We start from the raw sequence: 19,688 nt of genomic DNA, 5'->3' as shown, positions 1-19,688 counted from the left end.
CACTTTGTAGTTGCGTCTGGATTTGCTTGCTTCTTTCTGTCTGGATGACGGCTGCAGCTTGGCCCTGGAGCCAGACGTCTGGGTTCAAATCCCAGCTCCACCACCTGCCCCAGTGAGATCGGGCACCTTCATGAACCGTTTCCCCCTCCTGGTCCAGCACTGCATTCACCCCTGGGTGCACCCTCAGCCCCCTGACCGCATGCTCCCTTCCGACACCGTGGGGAAAACCGGTCTGCCCCCCGCCGTCCTGGGCATGGGGTGAAGGTATGTGGGGTGAAACGGCCTGCCCTGGACCGGACCCACTTTGGGTTTCCTGCCCCACCGGACGCCCGACACCTCCCCCATCCTTGCTCAGCTGCTGACCTCGCTTCCCACTTCGCTGAGACAACTGAAACCATTGGAAGGAAGGAAGCAGCCACTGAACCCCCCTGTCACCTTTCCTACATATCGGGGTGGGAGTACCCACCTGCGCACGGGGGCCCATCCCCTCTCCTGGGTCACACCCAGCACGCGCCCATGTGCGTGCACACACACATACTCTATCTCCCATCTTACAATCGTTCCCCAGCCACCACAGACCCCCCCAGCTATGGCTTCCTGTTCCTGCTCCCCTTTGCAACAAAACTGCACCACCGAGCTGTGCATTCTTGCTATTTCCATCTCGTCTCCCCACATTCTCTCTTAAATGGCCCCAATCAGGCTTCCTCCACCATTCCCCCAAAACTGTCCCTGCGCTGGTCACGGTGACCGGCCTCCTCTTCTGTGTCCTTCCCTGACTTGGCCGCAGGACTCCACATGGCCTGGCCCCCCTCTGCCTTCACTGGCCTCCTCTCTCCTTGGTCTCTTCACATGGAGGCATCTCAGGGCTCAGGCCTGACCCTCTGCTCTGCTCTGTCTGCGCTCTCGCACTCGATGATCTCGGGCCCGGGTGCTGATAGCTACAGCTGAGCGCTTGCTTCTGAATTCAGAATCTAGATCCAGCTGCTTGCTCGCCGTCTCTCATGGGGTGTGATGGGATTGCCAGACTTGGCTCCCCACCTGCACACCCAGCAAGCTTGCCCAGCCCCGGCCTTCCCCATTGTTGATGGCAGCTCCCTCCTTCCACTTGCTCAGAGTCACCTGCAACTCTTCTCTGACTCTCAGGCACACACACCCACACTTCCATGAACTTGACCTTCCAGACGTATCCTGAATCCACCCTTTTTCCCCCACCTCCGCTGCTGAGCCCCACCAGAGCCACCATGCTGTCTGTCTCGGGCTATTGGCAATGACCCCCCCAGCTTCCTATACTCCCCGACCCTGACACACACACACACACACAGAGTCTACTCTAAACAGAGTGATTGAGCCAATGTGAAGTCAGACCTGACCGCTCCCCCTCCAGACCCACCACGGCACCTCATTTCTCAGTGTAAAAGCCCAAAGCTTTCTCATCTCCCCTGTCTTTCCCCTGCCTGCTTCATCCCGGTCACACGGGCCTCCTAGCTGCTCCCCAGACACGCCACATCCCCGCTGGCCTCAGGGCCTTTGCTTTAGCTCTTCCTCCAGGCACCTGCGTGATGAACCCCCTTATCAGATCCCAGTCTTTGCTCACAAGTTGCCCCTTGAAACTGCCATGGCTGCCCTCGTCCACACTGCAACCCACCCACCCTGCACCCCAGCACCCTCCGCCCCCAAAGCTTCTCTGTTGAGGGTGAAAAAAGGACATGGCACTGTCCGCGAGGAAAAGAGCCTTCCTATTTCCATGCTTCTCCCTTAATAGAAAGGAGACCGTTCTGGAAGCTCCCAGCCGTCTTTCCCTCATGTGTCATTGGCCAGGTCTTCATGATGTGCCCACCTCTGAACGAATTAGGGGCAGAAGGATTGGCCCAACCAGGCCTGGCTGAACACCACTGAAAACCCACCTCCTGGGCTGGACGCGCCTCCCCAAAGCCTGAGCCCTGCGGGGAGTGGGGGGACACAGAGGAACCTCTGGCCCCTGGTGGGGGGCGGAATTGGGAAGACTTATCACAGAGGGGGATTCTGTCCTGAACCCAAAGCCCGAGCCAGATTCCCATCGGCGGACAAGGGTTGGAAATGCACGTGCTCACTGTTTTCATCGGGCGCAGCACCAAAGGAGACTTTTTTCTCTAGAAATGGGGGCTTATTTCAGAGATTTGCATAGAGTGCCAGGGTCTGATCTCGTATTTGTGGTTGTAAAGTCGGGCCACACACCCTGGCCCCTTCGGGGTGGGAGATGAGTGAGCGGCCCCAGCCCCAAGCGGCCCCACAGGGGAAGGCGGACGCCCCTGGCACTGACCTCCCCGTGGACACCCTGTGCCCATGAATGGATGGCAGTGGGCTGAGTCGGCCCCTTGTGTTCCGGAAACAATGGGCTCTGTGTGGGGGCGGGGGAGGAGGCTGCCCCACACCCCTCCTTCCGCAGTGGGGCTGGGGACACCAAGGCAGAAACAGGGAAAGGGCCATCAACTGTGAAGGAACTTCTGAGAACCTGTGTCCTTCTGGGTCCCAGGGGCAGGGCATAAGGCAGGGCTGAGATGGGGGGGAACACAAGTCTGCTCCTCCACTCCCCCCCTCCTCTGAGCCCAGCCCCCCCTTCTTTGACCAAAGGGCCTATGAAACAGGTTCTGTCGCCGCACAAATGTTTTAGCAAAGCTCCTGGACCTCACCGTCCTCAGGAGCCCCGTGGACCCGCGGTGCTTGAGGTGAGCAGGCTGAGGCAGGGGCCAAGAGTGAATGGCTCGCAAACATTCTTCAGAGCTTCAGCAACCTGGGGCGCACTCTTCCCAGACAGCCGGACGGTGTCCTCGGGACCCTTCCTGTGGGGGGGAGGACATGGTACAGAAAGGGACGCCCCACACCTTAAGGGCCAGCTGTGCCAGGAGGCATCCCTGGGAGCAGGGCTGTGAGACCCCGGGGGCGGTGCTTCACACACAACAGTGGCGCGAACCTGGCAATGTCACCAGGCCCAGGCCAGCTTCTGACCGGTTTCCCACAGGCAAGGCTGAATGGCTCCTCTGGTCGGGAAGCACCTTCATGGGCATCAGCCCCTTGAAGGAAGCTGGGCGCCGCGCAGGGGGCCCTCCACACGCCTGCGCTCCGTGGCTGTGACCCTCTGATGGGCCAGGAGCGGGGCTGCCAGGAGCAGGGAGCAGAGGGTGGCCTGCCTGACGTCACACAGCTCCCTGGGGCACCGGACCACCAGCCCACAGGAATCCCGTGGGTCTGCTCAGGCTCCTTGATACGGTTCACGTGGGCACATTCACAGCTCCCCTGTCCACAGCTGCTCCTTTTCCAGACACTTCCACAAGATGTGGGAGCATCTTGACCTCTTTTTCATCTCTTTTCTAGCATTTGCCACTTGCGTAATTATACATTCCTTGGTGGATCTCCTGATACGCGTTGGTTTCCCCGCCTTGGGAGGGACCTCATCCGGCTTGCTCACTCCCTGGACTCTCGGCTCCATCTCCCCAACTTCACCCAGTTGGCTGGGCCCTACTGGCTTCTCCCTTCTGGGACCCCTCTTTGCAAACTCTCGGGCAGTAATCTGGGGCAGCCAGGGCTCCCCTCCTTTGTTTCTTGTTCTTCAGAGATCCCCGCCTTCTGTGGCCTTGAGGTCTGCTATTTTGAAAACCATCGTTGTATGTGTTTGGTATATTTTGTGGATGTTTCAGGTGTGGGGAGGACAGCAAATCTGGCCCTGTTACTGCATCTTAGCTGGAAGCAAAAGTCCTGAATCTAAGGGTTTTGTTTGTTTGTTTAAAGATTTATTTATTTATTTTAAAGAGAGAGGGTGAGCAGGAGGGGCAGAGGAAGAGAGAGTCTTAAGCAGACTCCACGCTGAGTGGGGAGCCTGATTGGGGCTCCACCCCACGACCCTGAGATCATGACCTGAGGCGAAACCAAGAGTTGGACGCCCCACTGACTGAGCCACCTGGGGCCCCCCAAATAGAAGTTTAAATGATGCATTTCTTGACTGGGAAGAAAGCAGCTCCTCTGATAAAGCGAAACCGAGCCCGGGTGGTTCCACATCACGTTCTCTGGTTGTCACTTTTATCATCTTTACAGACGTCAGGAGAGTTTAATGAATACAGCAGACAGAGCCTTACTGAGTCCCAGGACAGAGGGTGTTGCGACCCCTGAGAGGTCAGGACAGCTCCTGCCTATCTTCGGTGTTTGCAGAATCTTGGCCCAGAGCAAGGGGGGGGCGGGGGGGGGCGGGGGGGGGGAGTGCCAGAGGAGGCGGAGCTCCAGCAGCCTCCTGTCTGGGACTTCACACCCTGCTTGCCTCAGCCTTCCCCGTCTGACCACCTGCCTCTCACAGGCGTTGCCTTCGCCCTTGATCCGTAGCACCGAATGGCCTCCTCCCCCCAGCCACAAATGACCTTCCCCTTGCACATTAGCAAATCTGCACGTCTGGTCTCTTGGAGCCTGCTGGCTCCTTGAGCAAGTCGACCAGATTCTGGCCAGCCCGGTAATGATCCGTGGGCAGCTGGTACCAGACCTGGGCACAGTTTCTATCGAATCCATCTTTGCACTCCCAACTCCTAGCGTGATGCCAGGGATGCAGGTGCTCAGCAAATGGCTGGTGGATGCAGGAACGAACGAACGAACGAACAAATGAATGGGCATCTTCATGTGATGTTACCTTCTCAAATATGCACCATCAGTCTGCTCACGTGCTAAGCTTATCGTATCTGCAAAGGGGTACTGGCCACACCAATAGGAAGGAAGTTCAGGCAGGAGCAGACCTGGCCTGCAGCCCAAAGCTCAGTGTCCCAACCCTAGCCCCTGCAAAAGATGCTTCTTGATCCCGAGCGTCCCTGTTTGTCCTTTTTCTGAAATGATACTTCTTAGCCTTCCTCCAGCTCTGACAGCCCCTGATCCTTCCTCATGTAAAAAGAATGACTGGAGCTAGGATAAATAAGGATGGATTCTTTGAACACAAGAGCTGTTTTCTTGGCAAAATCCAAGATTTATGCCCTGGACTAGATTCACAAAATACCTCCCTCTTTTCCTATGCATTAACTTCTTGCCTTGAGTAGCTTCCTCACAGGTGTGTGCTGAGCACTACACCACTGAATAATATTGGGGGCCCGAAGCAGAAGGACCCTCTCAAGCCAGACTCCCTGCTCTCTGTGCCAGTTTTGTCTGAAAAAAGTGAGCAAGAAGGAAATCCCCACCTCATTACCGATGAATGTAAAGAACATCACAAGAGACGCTCTGAAATTGAGTGTCTAATTGCAGATGAGTTTTAGGAACAATCCTTCTGTTTCCAGTTGATGGGATTTCTCAACAAATGCCCTGGTGGCATTTTTGGAGGGACAATTCGACCTTGTAGGAATGTCCAGGTTGTCGTTGTTTTCGGGAGCTCCTGGGCTCACTTACTGTGGCAACCAGAGACAGCCCCTTTCCCCATATTTCCAAGTGCCCTCTAGAGGGGGGCTGCCCCCAGCTGAGGATACACACTGGTGATGTGAGCCCCAGCGACCTGTGGGCCATTGGTGGGCAGGTGTGAGGGTCCCCTTGGGCTGCAGACATGGCCCTTGGGACTTAGTCCAGAAATTTTACAGCCTGAGGTAGAATTGACAGAAACCAAAATTGCTTCCCTTTGCAGTGAAAACAAGGAGACAAGCCCTTTGGGGTTGGGACCCCATGTATCTGGTTGCATTTCACACTGTCCTACAGTGACCACTGTAGGGAAGATTGGGCCTGGATCTGTGCAGGGTCACTCCAGGAAGACTCGGCTAAGCCAGGGACGCCCCAAAATGAGGAACTGGGTCGGGGGAGGAAGTCAGGCTTCTCTGGGGGTGGGGGGAAGAGAGAGGTTTGTGTTTGATATTTCACCAAAAAAATACTGAAGACGTTCATCATGGGGAAAAAGAGAATTCTCTTCAATCTCCTTTCCCTTATTTTAGAGCTTATTTCTATTTTGAATTTCATATTCTAAATCTTCTCAGTGTTGGGGTTTCTAAAGGCCTGATCTCGCCCTGGCTGAGAGCAGCCCCGTGGCTCGGTGACACCCTTGTCCCTGGCATCGCTCAGGGAGCATTTCCGAATCTGCTTGGTTGTGTGGTTCTGAGCCCCACATCTGGGGACGTTGCATTTGTTAATGGGGCTTTAGCACCTGCTCCTTGCAAAGCCAATCATGACTTCCTGCGTCTCCCCGCCCAGCTGCAAAAATGCCACAGTCCGGTAACAAGTCAGTAACCTATAACCCCTCTGCCCAGCTTGTTTCTCTTTCCTTGTTCCCAGCAGGCATATACAAGAGAAAAAGCACTTGGGAAAACAAGCATGGCAGTCCTTATAAAGTTACTCACACACACACACCCTAGGACCCGACGAGCCCACTCCCAGACGTTTAGCCAAGAAAAACACAAAAACATATCTATACCACGCACGCAAATGCTTCTAGCAACTTTATCCACAAAAGTCAAACCCTGGAAACAGCCTAGGAGTCCACGACAGGTGAACGGATAAACGAATTATGGCTTCTTCATAGAATGGAATACCCCTCAGCAGTAAAAAAGAAGGAACTGCCGAAATTTGTAGCAACGTGGATGAATCTCAAGAACATTTTGCTAAACGAAAGGAGCAAAAAAACAAAAACAAAAAACCACACAATGCATGATTACATTTGCGAACTTTCAAGAACAAGCAAATCTCATCAATGATTTTAAAAAGCAGAATAGTGGTGGCCTGTGGGGCAGGGATTGAACAGCATTGTGGCTTAGGCAGGTGAACGTATTTGTCAAAGCCGATTGGACCACACACTTCCAGTGGGTAAGAGTCACCATATGGGATTTACACCTTGATGATTAGGACAACAACAACGTCCACAGTAAGAATGACGATGGAGATGAAGCCATCCACGGTGTCCTTGGGAAATCATTCCCTTATTCCCCATGTGCTGTGGAGTCCCTGAAGGTGTCTATTAGTCATTGGACTCAGAGCCCAGAGCCTAGTTTTGATTCCTTTACACAGAGTCACAGGTCTTGAAGACCTGCCCAAAGCTAGTAGTGTCTGTCTATCTGTCCATCCGTCTGTCTCTCACTCCCTCACCAGCCCCCTCTCTCTTTCCCTCCCTCCCTTTTCTCCCTTCTTCTTTCTCTCTTTCCTTCCCCCCCACCTCCCATTTCTTTTGCAATTCAGGGCACTTCTTTCCAGTTGTGTCTGAACATTTCAGAGCCTCTGGGATGAGGCTGTGTGACGTCTCTGCTTTTCTCAGGAGAGCGAACCAGCTTTGTTGTAAACCTGATCTACCCCTCTGCTTCGTTATCAGCCCCACATAAGTGGTGCCAAGGGGGAGGACAAGCTCCCTCAGAGACTCCATGGATTGAGTAATGACCAAGGGGCCCCACAGCACCCAGGGTCAGATGCTTTGTCGGTGACACTTTTCCAGATTTTGGCCACCCGTGCAAATTGAGGCGGCTGTTAGGTACTCACCGCATGGGCCAAATCCAAGAAGGGAGACAGCCTGCCTCTTAGAAGAAATCAACTTTCCACACTGACATTGATGGGCCTCCCTTTCTCTCCTTCCTCCCGCAGTGTGAGCCCTGTGAGCCCTGCTCCCCACCCCCACCCTCAGAGGAAGCGGATTTAATGCCTCAACTGAGAGAATGAGATGTTCTGTTATTTTTCATGGGAAATTAAACCTGACCCTGCTGTCAGTTAGCTCATGCCAAGGGAGGATGGATGGCCCCGGCCTCAGCGCTTAACCCCTGCTCAGAGCACGTGTCTGGCTGGGGGCCAGCCATGATGTCAACTGCCGCTGGGGTGGGGGTGGGGACGGCAGGAGAGGTCAGAGAGCCTCCATCCTGGAGGGCGGAGGACTGATGATGGTGAGGCCGCCACCCTTGGTGTCACCCACAACAGTCCACCTCTGACGCGGCCGGCACCTGCTCATGCAGGGGAGACTCAGCCTGTCACTATGTCTTTCAGCCCCCAACTCTACCTCGTGCCCCGCTGAGGAAAGCTGGTGGTCGGGGCTGGTGATCATCATTGCGGTATGTTGTGCCTCCCTGGTGTTTCTCACTGTGCTTGTCATCATTTGCTACAAAGCCATCAAAAGGTGAGTGCTCCCGGGGCTCTGAGCCCGGAGGGGGCTCCGCCTGGGCTGGGGGCTGCTCCGCCCACCCCCATCATCTTTCTTTAAGCCATAAAAATTGTTAAGCATTTAGTAAGCAGAAAGAATGTATAGTGAATGCCCATATATATGTATACATGTATATATAGTGACCCCCCCACCTGGAAGTAACAGGCCCTGCCTTGCGGAGCTCACTCAAGGCGCCTAGGACCTAAGAGTATGGAAATAATCCTTGCAGGGTGGGGGATGGAGCCACTGTTGGTTTGGTGTAGGAACTGGGTTTTGGAGTCAGATCTAAATTCAGATACCAGTTCAAACTGTGGAACCAGGAAGAAATCACTTTAACCTCTTTGACCCTCAGTTTCCCTACTTGTAAAATGGGGGGGGAAGAATGACAGCCGTATACTGTCACGAGGCATGGTGAGATGCTTCTGTCAACAGTATGCACAACATGTATACTCCTCAGTGCCTGGCATACCGTAGGTGCTTGCAGAGTACTGCGTAGCGGTCCATTGTTCCAGGAGCTGCAGATAGAGGAGCAAGGGTGACACAGGGAGCCAGGCTTCTCTGGGGGGAAGACAGAGGTTGAGATGCCTCAGAGAAGATTTTCAGTGAACAAGACTTCAGCTGGGTTCTGGAGGATGAACAGGGGTGCTCCAGGGGAGTCGTAAATGATCCAGACAGCAGACTCACTTTCACAAACACTCGCTGTCCTTTCTGTAACTACCAACTCACCCTGCCTTTCAAAAATGATCACCAGTCACCACCCGCCTCGTGGAGCTGGGGTCTGCAGCCGAGTGTGGCTGTCATTGGGGTCTGAGGTTTAAGCTGTGTCCGGGGCCCCTAAGTCTGGTAGAATAGGCCATGTGGTGGATGCCGCTCCCCCCACCCCGGAATTACAGCACAGCAGCTCCCCCCCTTGGTCCCCTGACCTCTAGGCTTCCCAGCCTCCAAAAAATGCTCCCCGTCTACCCCAGCTTCCCGGGACCTTGGGGGAAGAGAGAGTCAAAAGACAAACAAAAATGTTGCAAAACACCCAAGGGTGCTAGGCATTGTTCATATATTTCTTTCTTTTTTTTTTTTTTTAAGATTTTATTTATTTATTTGAGAGAGAGAGAATGAGAGAGAGAGAACACATGAGAGGGGATAGGGTCAGAGGACGAAGCAGACTCCCTGCCGAGCAGGGAGCCCGATGCGGGACTCGATCCAGGGACTCCAGGATCATGACCTGAGCCGAAGGCAGTCGCTTAACCAACTGAGCCACCCAGGTGCCCTGTTCATATATTTCTAATAAAGGTTTTGAAAATTCCCGAAGGCCCAAAGTTAGGGGGTCTCTATTAAGAACAATTGGAACACCTAAACTATTTCACTTTAGGCTTTCAATCCGTTGTTCTATGTGATTCCATTTGAATAATTCAAAAGCAGAAAGAGTAAAACATCAAGTCAAAGGTCTGACAACGAGTGCATGTTCAGGCACGGAGGGTGACAGGCCAGACTGAGCGGGAGCATCCTGGCAGGACACGAGGGGGACAGGGCCCAGGTACAGCAGCTCCCCGGGGATCGGCCAAACCCTGGGGATCTGCCTCTCGGCCAAGAGCCCCTTCTAGAAGCCCCCTGCCCTCATGCTATCAGATAATATCCACAAACAATGACAAGTCGCAAGGGAGTAGCTGTAGCCCAGCGCCTCTTCAACAAGTGTGGGGGGCGGCTCCTGGCCCCCCTAACATTCCCTCAGTTCATCTTCGTCACATCTTTTTCCAATCCACTGCATTTTACAGATAAGGAACCAGATGCAAAGGGGTAAAGGGAACTGCCCAGAATGGCACAACCAGGGAGCAGTGGACTCCGAATTTGAACGTGACTCCAAAGCCCAGCCCCGACTGCGGCCGGTATCACTAGGACTGAGCAAAGAGCGGACCTCATTATTCCTGTCTGCCCTTCCTCAAGGGTGCCCGGGCACCTGGGGTGTGGCGGTGCTGCTTTGAGGAAGGGGGGACAGATGGACAGAAAGGCTCCAAGGCTCCCAGACCCTGCAATTCAGGGGGAGGCCTGGCCTTGGAGACCAAAGTGGATACGTTGGGAGACCCCCCGGGGACACAGCCAATCTGATTCCAAGTGGCCTACTGTGTGCCTGGCTCTGTGGGGGCAGAGACAGGTAAGATCCGGGCCATGCCCATGGGCTGCTCACCCGACCCAAGGGCGGTGGGGGGCAGATACGCGCATGACCATGACCGCATTACAAGGCAGGTGGCGATGAGGCTGTGGGAGGCTTGCTGGCAGCCTGTGGCGCTGCCCGGAGGAGGCATGGCTAACTCTGATCGGGATGATAGAGCATCTGAGCTGAGAGCCTGCTGCAGTGGGAGGAGGATTTTGAGAAGCAGAGCAGGGAGGCTTTCCAGACAAAGGCACCTGTATGAGCGAAAGCACCAGGACACCAGGAAGCTCCAGGACCGCGGGAGATGAGGCTGGAGGGAGCCGCGTGCCTGACGGGGAGGTGCTTGGCCCACCGGGCTGAGCAGCTTGCTGGCGCTCGGGAGGCACAGGGAGCTACGGGAGGTTTGCCAGGAAGAGCACGCAAGATCCACCAGTAGCACTGCCAGAGAGGGCCACTGTCCCCTCAAGGACGCCCTCCCACTGTCCCCCAACCCCCCAAAGAGAGGCAGCGTTCTCAGGTCACCTCTGCCTTCCCTCTCTGCTGCAAACTTCGGGAGAGACGTGCTGTCTGCTCCAACATCAGGAGGGCACGAGGAGAACTAACTCACATTAATAGCTGACTGGCGGTGTGGCCCGCTGTGGCGTGCTGGGCTTTGTTCCAGCGGAGCTGGGGGTCGGCCAGGAAGGCGTGTGGGGGTGCCCCCTCCCCTCCCCTCAGAGCAGCCTGAGGGGCCTCCTGTCTGCCCTCTGTCCCCTTCCACAGGCTCTGAGCTCTTGGTTCCTGGATCTGCCAGTGGCCTGGAAAGACACCAAGCTCAGGCCACATGGCTCAGTTGATCACTTCCAGGGGTGTGGGCGGGGCTCCTTTCCAGGGTATGGGCGGGGCTTCCTCCAGGGTGTGGGCGGAGCTCCTTCCAGGAGTGTGGGCTGGGCTCCTTTCCAGGAGTGTGGGTGGGGCTCCTTTCCAGGAGTGTGGGCGGAGCTATCTTCCAGGGCTGTGGGCGGAGCTCCCTCCAGGAGTATATGCTGGGTTCCTTCCAGGGGTGTGGGCGTGTCTCCCATCCAGAGGTGTGGGCGGGGCTTCCTTCAGGAGTTTGGGCGGGTCCTGGGAGTAAATGGGGTTGATGAAGCACTCCAGGACCGTAGCCGTGGGGGGCGTAAGCGCCCCTAGGACCAGGACAAGGGGACGAAATGGTGCCACAGTAACTAGAGAACCTAGAGAGCCCGAGACTCAAGAGGGGCCGCTTAGCAGGAGCTGTGATTGGAACAGATGGAAATGAGCCCCAGAACAGGAAAGGTAGGGGAGATACACCCCAACCTCTCTCCACCCTCCCTCGTCTCCCGAGGGCGCCTCTCACTGGCCAAACCCAAGGAACAGGGATGCCTGGGACATGCAGTGGTAGGCGTCAGCCTCCCAAGGCACAGGGCAGGGAGAGGATGGAATGGATGCGTGGGGGCAGAAATAGAGACCAGCACAGTCCCTGCTCTGCAACAGCACCATGATCCGCATCCTCCTCTTCGAAAGGCCTGGGACATGGGAAGAAGACCCAGCCCTCTGCTCCTCCAGACCTCATCATCCAGAAAGGGCATCCCCGCCCACAAAGACAAATAGTCAGGGACTGGAGGGGGCTCTCTTCAGGGTCAAGTAGAGGCAGAAATAGAGGCCAGCACTCCCAGAACTGGCCTGGAAGGAGGCCTGTGTGGGAGAGGCTTAACCCCTTGGGGGAGGGAGAAGGGGGCAGCCCGAGTTATAGCTGTGAGGGAGAGCAGATGGCCCCTACTGCTGCCCGGGCTGACCTCTGCTGGGGGCTGTAAGAGATAGCATCGAGCCAGCCAGCTATCTGTGTGCATTTCTCTCCAGAGTCAATGGAGGATTCCTTGCTCACGGCCAATTCTTCTTGGTTAATAATTCATTTGAAACATGCCTCTTCTCTCAGGAAACAAAAGCATTTCATGTCAATGTAAAACCATTAAAAGGAAAATTCAGTGATCAACCCAGGTCTTTTTTTAACTCTCACAGCCTGATGTCCTAGGGGAGGATTTCCAAGAGATCTTTGTGAATGGCCCCAACACAGCCTTGGGGAGCCAGATTGCTGGGAGGATGGTTCTAGAATCAGTTGGGGTAGCAAGGTGGTTCTGGAGACGCCAGCTTGGTTTGGCCTCTGGGGTGCAGGCCGCAGGCTCCACAGGCCTCTGCAGGAATGGGAGGAGACAAGAGCAGGTGCAGAAGCAGCACCCCACGGTGCCCTCACTGGGCATGACCTTGGTGGGAGGTGGGGTCGAATCAGCACTTCCTACTCACAGACGTAGTGAATCAAACTGCATCCTGTGAGTCAACAAATGCGCCCAGAGTCCCAACTCTGAGCTGGGTGACATGGTGCTCGGGGATGGGGGTGCTCCAAGGTGGGGAGCCCAAGGGGGGGCACCTCCCCCAGACCCAGGGCCCTGAGAGGTTTCTTGGAAGGAGAATGGTGTTCATCAGACCAAGGGGCTCAGAAGCGGAGCTTCTCACAGCGGGACTAGCTCATGCAGTGGCCCTCAGGTCCCCTGCCAATGACCCCAAACTCTGCAGGGTCCCCAGCCATGGGAGCCCACACAGCTTACATTTCAGTGGCCTCCTCCTTGCTATGAGCTTGCTGTGAGCAGCTTCTTCTTCTTTTTTTTTTTTTTTTTTAAGATTTATTTATTTATTTGCAAGAGAGAGAGCGGGTGGGGGGGTGTGGAGCAGAGAGAGAGAGAGAGAGAGGGTCCTGAGCAGACTCCAAGCTGAGCTCCCGTCCTGGGTGCTTCGGGCACAGTCCCTGCCCTCGAGGAACACACCTCGTGGGGGGGTGGGGGGAGGAGACAGTGTTGATCAGACCACCCCCAGGAGAGGAGTATCTGGAGGGACTACCAAGCGGAAATAATGTAAAGCAGACACAAGGAAAGAAGCTATTGGTCCAGGACAGGATGGGGACCTCAAGCAAGCAATGATCGGTGTGAGTCACTGAGACAAAGTGCCAGGGCGCAGGTAGGAGGGCCAGGCCAGCGGGAGGAAGTTCACAGGCCCATGGACTCTCAGGAGTGAGGCCACCGTCCTAGGGGCGCATTTGCAACTTCTGTCAGCCCCCCCGTTCGTGCAGAGAACAGGTGACACCCATCCCCTCCAGGCCCCCCGCCTCGAGTCACCCCTGCACCCCAGGCGCCCAAAGAGCACCTTTCCTCCTCCTCCGGTCATCCGTGGCACGGGGCCTTCACCTTCTGCCATCGATTTGCCGTTAAGCCACTTGACGGTCGTCTCGTTCCGATTGACAAGGTATTGGTGGACAGACGATAAGAGGCTGCAGAGCGGTGTGGCCGATCCCGCAGACCGCTGATTGCGGGCGGTGAGCAAGCGTGTTGCTCCCTGGGAGTGAGCTCTGGTGTGCGTGCACCCGAGGGTGCCCGAGCACACACGTTGTCGCTGGGCTCTGGTGCTCCTCGGCCTGGTCCACAAATTGCACCTACTGTGTGCTGCAGACTAGACTAGGTGCCAGGGATGTAGAGATTCACAAGACGAGCCCTCAGCCCCTCACTAGTGGTGTAAGCGGATTAAATACACACACACACACACACACACACATGCCTGGGGGCCTCCATCTGGTAGGTGTCTGCCTTCAGCTCAGGTCCTGATCCTGGGTCTTGGGATCAAGCCCTGCATCCCACTCCCGGCTGAGCGGGGAGTCTGCTTCTCCCCGTCACTACCCCCTCCCCAACTCGTGCTCTCTCTCACTCTCTCTCTCTCTCAAATAAATAATCTTTTTTTTTTAAACTGTTATGCAAATAAATAAGGTGCTTTTAAAACCTGGGTGCTGTGAAGGAGGGGGAGAATCCGAGAGAGCTGGAGGAGAGAAAGAGAAGAGGTTGGGCGAGGGGGTGCTCCCCGCACCCCAAGAGTCGGGAACGCTGTGCCTGCTTCCTGACACGGCTTTATGGTTAGAAAGAAACGTTAGGGCTTCGTACATCCGCAACCACCTTTTTACATTTTTATCGAGGTAATACAGGCACATAGTTTAAAACGTCAACTTGCCACAAGCCTGGTAAGAAACACAGCAGCCCCCTAACTGCCCCCCCTCTCCCCACAGCCACATTCTTGAGAGACCACCGCTTCTGGGTGTCAGTGGTTCTGGTCTTTCTCTCCATGCTCTGAGCACTGTGTATATGGCTATGAGGATTTTCTTTCCATTTCATACATTATCTGTTGGCTTTCCAAGAAGCAAGGCTCAGCACCCTCCCAGGGCCCACAGACGTACGGAACACTGCCTGGTCCCCATCACAGGGGCCTCCCGGGTGGGAGTCGTGATTAGAGTCTACCTTGGCACGACAGCTTGCTGTCTGCGGCTCAGTCACCTCGTGTGCGGCGATGTGCTTGCTGCCCTGGAGTCAGCGACACCTCCTCTCCGTGTGCACTGCTACCTCAGATGATCCATCCCGAGGTGCCGGGTTTGCCTGGAGGCTCTGTCTGCTCCGGGGCAGCCGGGCAGCCGGCAGCTCCCTGGGAACCTGCCACACTCAGCCCACTCCCTCTCCCATCCTTGTCTCTCTCCAGCCTGACACCATGGTGTTGTTTCAAGATCTTCCCTAAATCACAGACCCCATAGCCAATCAGCCAGCGAAGTTCATTTTCTTTTTAGAATTGACATTCTCTTTGGAGCTTTGGGAGGGGGGTGGCCGAGAAAGGTGGGTTCTTGCTGACTGTGTGGCAAGTAGAGAAGACCTGGTGGCCTGGGGTGGAAGCGAGTTTCCTGTGGGGTCTGAGCCACAATGAGCCTCCTGGGTCATGGGAGGAAACTTGAGTCCAGGCTGGGGAAGAGAGCTGGCTCAGGTCACGGAGGTTTCCAGCCCTCCTCATTGCTCCTCGAGCTCGCAGGGAGCTCCCTCTAGCCACACACTGCTCCTCCTCTCACAGCTCAGTCCTTCCTGCTCCTCACTCAGGCCCCAGCTCAGACACCACCTCCTCTGACCTGTGTCGCGGGCTGCTCTAGATCCTTCTTCCCGGCCCCAGCCCTGGAGTTGGAGCTTTCCCTGATTTACGTTTCTGCTCTCTGCTCTAGGCAGGTTAATGTTGGTGTTTACACGTGCATGTGCCCCCACATGTGTGTGAGGGACTGTATGCACACGCACGTGCACACTTGCACTCACATCAGAGGGTGGGGGGAGCAGTCCTCTTATCTCCCTCATCTCCCTGGTGGCATCTGGCGCGTAGTCACTATTCCGTGATTTTCTGTGGCTTGAATGGAGGCTTGTTTACATAGACTTGCCAGATTCTACCTTTTATTTAATTAATTAATTAATTTATTTATTTATTTTAGAAAGAGCCAGAGAGAGTGCAAGCTGGGGGAGGGGCAGGAGGAGAGAGAATCTTAAGCAGACTCCCCGCTGAGCACGGAGGCCCACATGGGGGCTCGATCTCCCGACCCTGAGATCATGATCTGAGCAGAAATCAGGAGTTGGATGCTTAACTGCCTGAGCCACCCAGGTGCCCTCAGAGTCTACCTTTTAAATTAGCAAACTCTATTGAGAATTTCAGTGAACTCAGTTTTTTTCTCTCCCTTGGGTAAGTGAAGTAGAATCTGCTTTTCTTTTCTTTTTTTTTTTAAAGATTTTATTTATTTATTTGAGAGAGAGAATGAGATAGAGAGAGCATGAGAGGGGGGAGGGTCAGAGGGAGAAGCAGACTCCCTGCCGAGCCGGGAGCCCGATGCGGGACTCGATCCCGGGACTCCAGGATCACGACCTGAGCCGAAGGCAGTCGCTCAACCAACTGAGCCACCCAGGCGTCCCTGAAGTAGAATATGCTTTTCGAGGAGATAACATGCGCCCGGTTTTAAATGCCTGGCCCCTCCCCTTCACAAGTTTGGGCTTCCAGCTCGGCTCCCCTCCCTCCAGGCCCCAGTGTCTTCCGCCTTCGCGCTGTCCTCCAGCTGGTGTGTGCGTGCAGTGACTCAGTGTCTCCCTCCCCATGCCCCGGGTGACCCGGCCTCCCCCCAGCCTGGGCATGACACACTGAGGCAGGCCGCCTCCATCTGCTGCCTCCTCCCCAGCCCCGCCGCACACACCACCGGCCCAGCCCTCTCCCCCCGGCCCCTGCCGGCCTGCACAGTCAGGACCAGAGCTGGGCAGGAGGAAGACAAGACTGGGGCGGGGGGAGAGGGACTGGGGACAGGAGTGGAACCTTTTCATGCAGCCTCATCTCACATGAACTTCTGGGAGCGAGACATTCATCTTGAAGGCCCCTCGGATCCCTGGGGTTCTGAGATTGGAGCTGTCTCTGTGCCAAAACCTCTTGGGCCAGGCGGGGCCTGATGCGGTGATTGGACACTTGAGACCCAACCGTTCCCATCTGTCACTTCTCCCTGCTGCCCCTATAAGTTCCTGTAACAGCACCACCCCCCAGGCGCCAAATCCAGCCTCTCTGGCTGGCAGTCCAGACCACCACGTCTGACTGTGCCGTGAGTCGAGTCAAAGCTAGTGTGCTCTGAGGAGGGACCACCTCTGGCCGAGCGCGGAGCACGGATACATGGCTGTGGCCGCTCCGAGACCATCTGACTTCCTTGGGGACTTCGGCTGGATTCAGGGACTGGAGTCTTGTGCTTTGTTGCGGGACCAAGACTCAGTCTTCCAACTCCGGGGCTGGTGGTCTTTCTTCCGGGGCTCACAGCCGCCCTCCAGGCAGCCCAGGGCTTGCTTTTCCCCAGTGGTGGGGTCAACACGCAGGCTTCTCTTGAGTCCCACAGGCCACAGTATCTCTCATCTTTATCACCTGCACAGTCCTCCCTCCGAGGGCAAGAGATGTAGCCCAGAAGAGGCAAGGGCACTGTGTGTCCCCATCTGCCTTGGGCCGAGATGCTCGCTTGGGCTCATTTATGCCCCCTCGCCCTGCCCCCAACCGGGGACCCACCTGCTGTGGCTGGAGATGGAATCCTGTCCTGGTGGTGGGAGGCAGGCTGCAGGGGGAGCAGCTTCGTGCAGTGAGGCGCATGGTGCTGCAGGCCAGTCGTGGCCAGAAAGGCAGGCAGATGGTGGGCACGCTCGGCGCCAGTGGATGGGAGAACCAGACGGGTCCCTGCTTCTCGGGGCCCTTCTGTCACCAGGAAGCTCCATCCCTCCCTGAATTCATCTCTGTAGACATGCTGGGTGGAAGTCGTGGGGCGGGATGAGGGGTAAGACAGAAGTCCCTGATTTAAGGAGCCCTCGGAGTGAGGTCCAAATGCCCGGCCCTGCTGACTGGGTCCCAGGGGCGAGCGCCAGCCCGCGAGCCTCCCGACGCCCGCCTTCAGCTTGCTCAGCCGGAGGTGGCTGGGCAAGGAAGCCCTAGGGAGGTGGTCCAACCGGGGGCTCAGTGGGAGGGTGAGGATGCTCCTCAGCTGCATCCCTGACTCACCTTCACGCAGGTGAGGGGAGGAGGTGTGCTGGGTTAGAAATGAGGCTGTGCTTCTTCAGCAAATACCCGGGATATTTGGCTCGCAAAAAGGCTTTTCCTGGCTTCTTGACCCAGGTTTGGAGAAGCCTGCAGGCGACAAAGGCATCTCGTCGTGGAAGGGGGTGTGTATGTGTGAGGGGTGTGCATGGGTGTGAGTGTATGCACGCTCTGGTGTGTGTAGGTATGTGTGTAGTTATGGGTGGGTGTGTGTATAGAGGTGGGGTGGGGTGTGTTTCGGGGGTGGGTGCAGGGGAGGATGGATGCTTTCGGAAGAGGGAGTCTGAGACTCAAAACCTCACGGACCAGACCCTTCCGTGGGGGGCCTGAGACATGGAGCGAGCTGGCAGCCCTCCCTTGCCAGGCTCCTCAGAGCTGTCTTTGTCCCCAGCTCCCCTGGCAGAGCTGCAGGTTGAGGGTGGGACCTGCCATATCATTGTCAGCAGGACCCAAGAGGGGCGCCTGGGTCCTGGCCCTCCCTGCCCAGGCGGGCGGCGCGGGGAGGCGGCTCCCGTGGAGGCCGTGGCTGGTGGCCTGAGCCCCGCCAAGCCATCAGCACAGCGCTCCATGGAAAGACCGCGCAGTACCTGCTGCTGGCCGGGCAAGGCGGAAGGGGTCCAGGGTGGGGGACCCACCTCCGGCACGCAGGAATCCTGGACACGGCCGAGGAAAAGCTCACTCCCCTTTCTCTTGGTTTTAGGAGCCATGCCTTGTAGGGCGTCGTCTGTGGCCATCCCTTCCTGCACCAGGGTGCAGATGCCTTTCTTTGGTTTAGTGGGGCCAGCCCCGGCTGGCTCACGGCACTGCGGAGCCAGGCTGGGTCCCAGCAAGCCTCTCTGGCATTTCCGGAGCCCCACGGGGCATGCATTAGGTAGGAAGTCTGTGCAGACTGGAGAGCGCTGGCCACCGCCTGCCCACAGGACAGCTCCCCGCTGACTCCTTTCCAATGGCAGTACCGAGAGCTAACAAACACTTATGGAGCACTTACTGTATGCCAGATGCTCATCTAAGTGCTTAACCCACATTAATGTATTTCCCAAAAAGCCTATGAAATGGACTCCATTATTGTGCCCATTTTATAGACCAGGAAACTGAGGCAGAGAGGGGTTAAGTGGCTTGCCCAAGATCACACAGCTGGAAGTGGTGGGGCCTGGGTTTACTGAGCCGTGACATCCCAGCGCTTGGGCAGCATCACCGTGAAGTGCCCCGCTAGAGGAAGGACAGCGAGGAGGAGTGAGGCAGAGCCATCTCCCGCTGTAGCTAAAACCCCAGACTCCACTGGGCTTCTGTGAACCCCAGAAGGGCTTTGGGAGTGGGCTGGGGCTACAGCCCGGAGAGTAGAGTGATTGAGGGCTCAGCTCTGGTGAAGGAGGGGAGCAGACCAGGTCCATTTCTCAGGAGAACCCTTGGGACAGCGACCCCCAGCTCCCCCTGCCATGCCCAGACTCTTGGAGTGCTCCTGGTTGGGGGGGGGGGGCGCTGCGCCAGCCGCAAGTACCACTTTGCTGGGTGGAACCCCTGCCCAGACCTGCTTTGTCCTTTCCTGCCTGGGAAGCTGGCTGGGGCCATCAAGAAGGCCCTGGGGCTGTCTCCTTGCCTTGTCCTCAGCGTCCCTCCAGCCAGGCTTGCTTCCTGCTGGGTCCTCTGTGCCAACATTTCCCTCCAAGCCTCCAGGGAATGCAAAAGGGTCCCCTAGCACAGCCTGGCTTTAGAAATTTCACCTCTTCTCCTGGCAGAAGAAATCCTGCTGATTTCCTACTCTGTGCCCTCCATGCTTTGCCCATTTCCATGGGAGTTCCAGACCCCTTTCTTCATCTCTCCATTATCCACTCTGGAAGGCCCTTCAGCCTAATCTCCCCTGACCCGGACTTGGCTCCGGTTGACTTTTCAGACCTAGCCCAAGACTGAACATTTACTAGGGAGAAAAGCAGTGTGGGTTTGGGCTCAAAGATTTTTGTCTGTTCCTATTTTCCGGAATCCTGATTCTGATGTCCATCCTCCCCCTTGTAG

General features: G+C 56.2%; 1 protein-coding gene across 1 annotated transcript in view; it reads left to right on the top strand.

Moving 5' to 3' along the window:
- Positions 1-19,688, top strand: part of PRIMA1 (proline rich membrane anchor 1) — a 59,481-nt gene that overhangs the window by 34,558 nt on the left and 5,235 nt on the right. The window contains exon 4 of the mRNA XM_045902019.3: positions 7,942-8,071. Within this exon, the coding sequence (XP_045757975.2) occupies positions 7,942-8,071 (130 nt within the window). The remainder of the gene's footprint in view (positions 1-7,941; positions 8,072-19,688) is intronic.

This window comes from Mirounga angustirostris, unplaced genomic scaffold (assembly GCF_029215605.1).
Source record: "Mirounga angustirostris isolate CCGP_5_RB_7025 unplaced genomic scaffold, mMirAng1.0.hap1 SCAF_9, whole genome shotgun sequence".
In the NCBI taxonomy this organism is placed as follows: domain Eukaryota; kingdom Metazoa; phylum Chordata; class Mammalia; order Carnivora; family Phocidae; genus Mirounga; species Mirounga angustirostris.
This window is presented reverse-complemented; position numbering and strand designations above follow the sequence as displayed.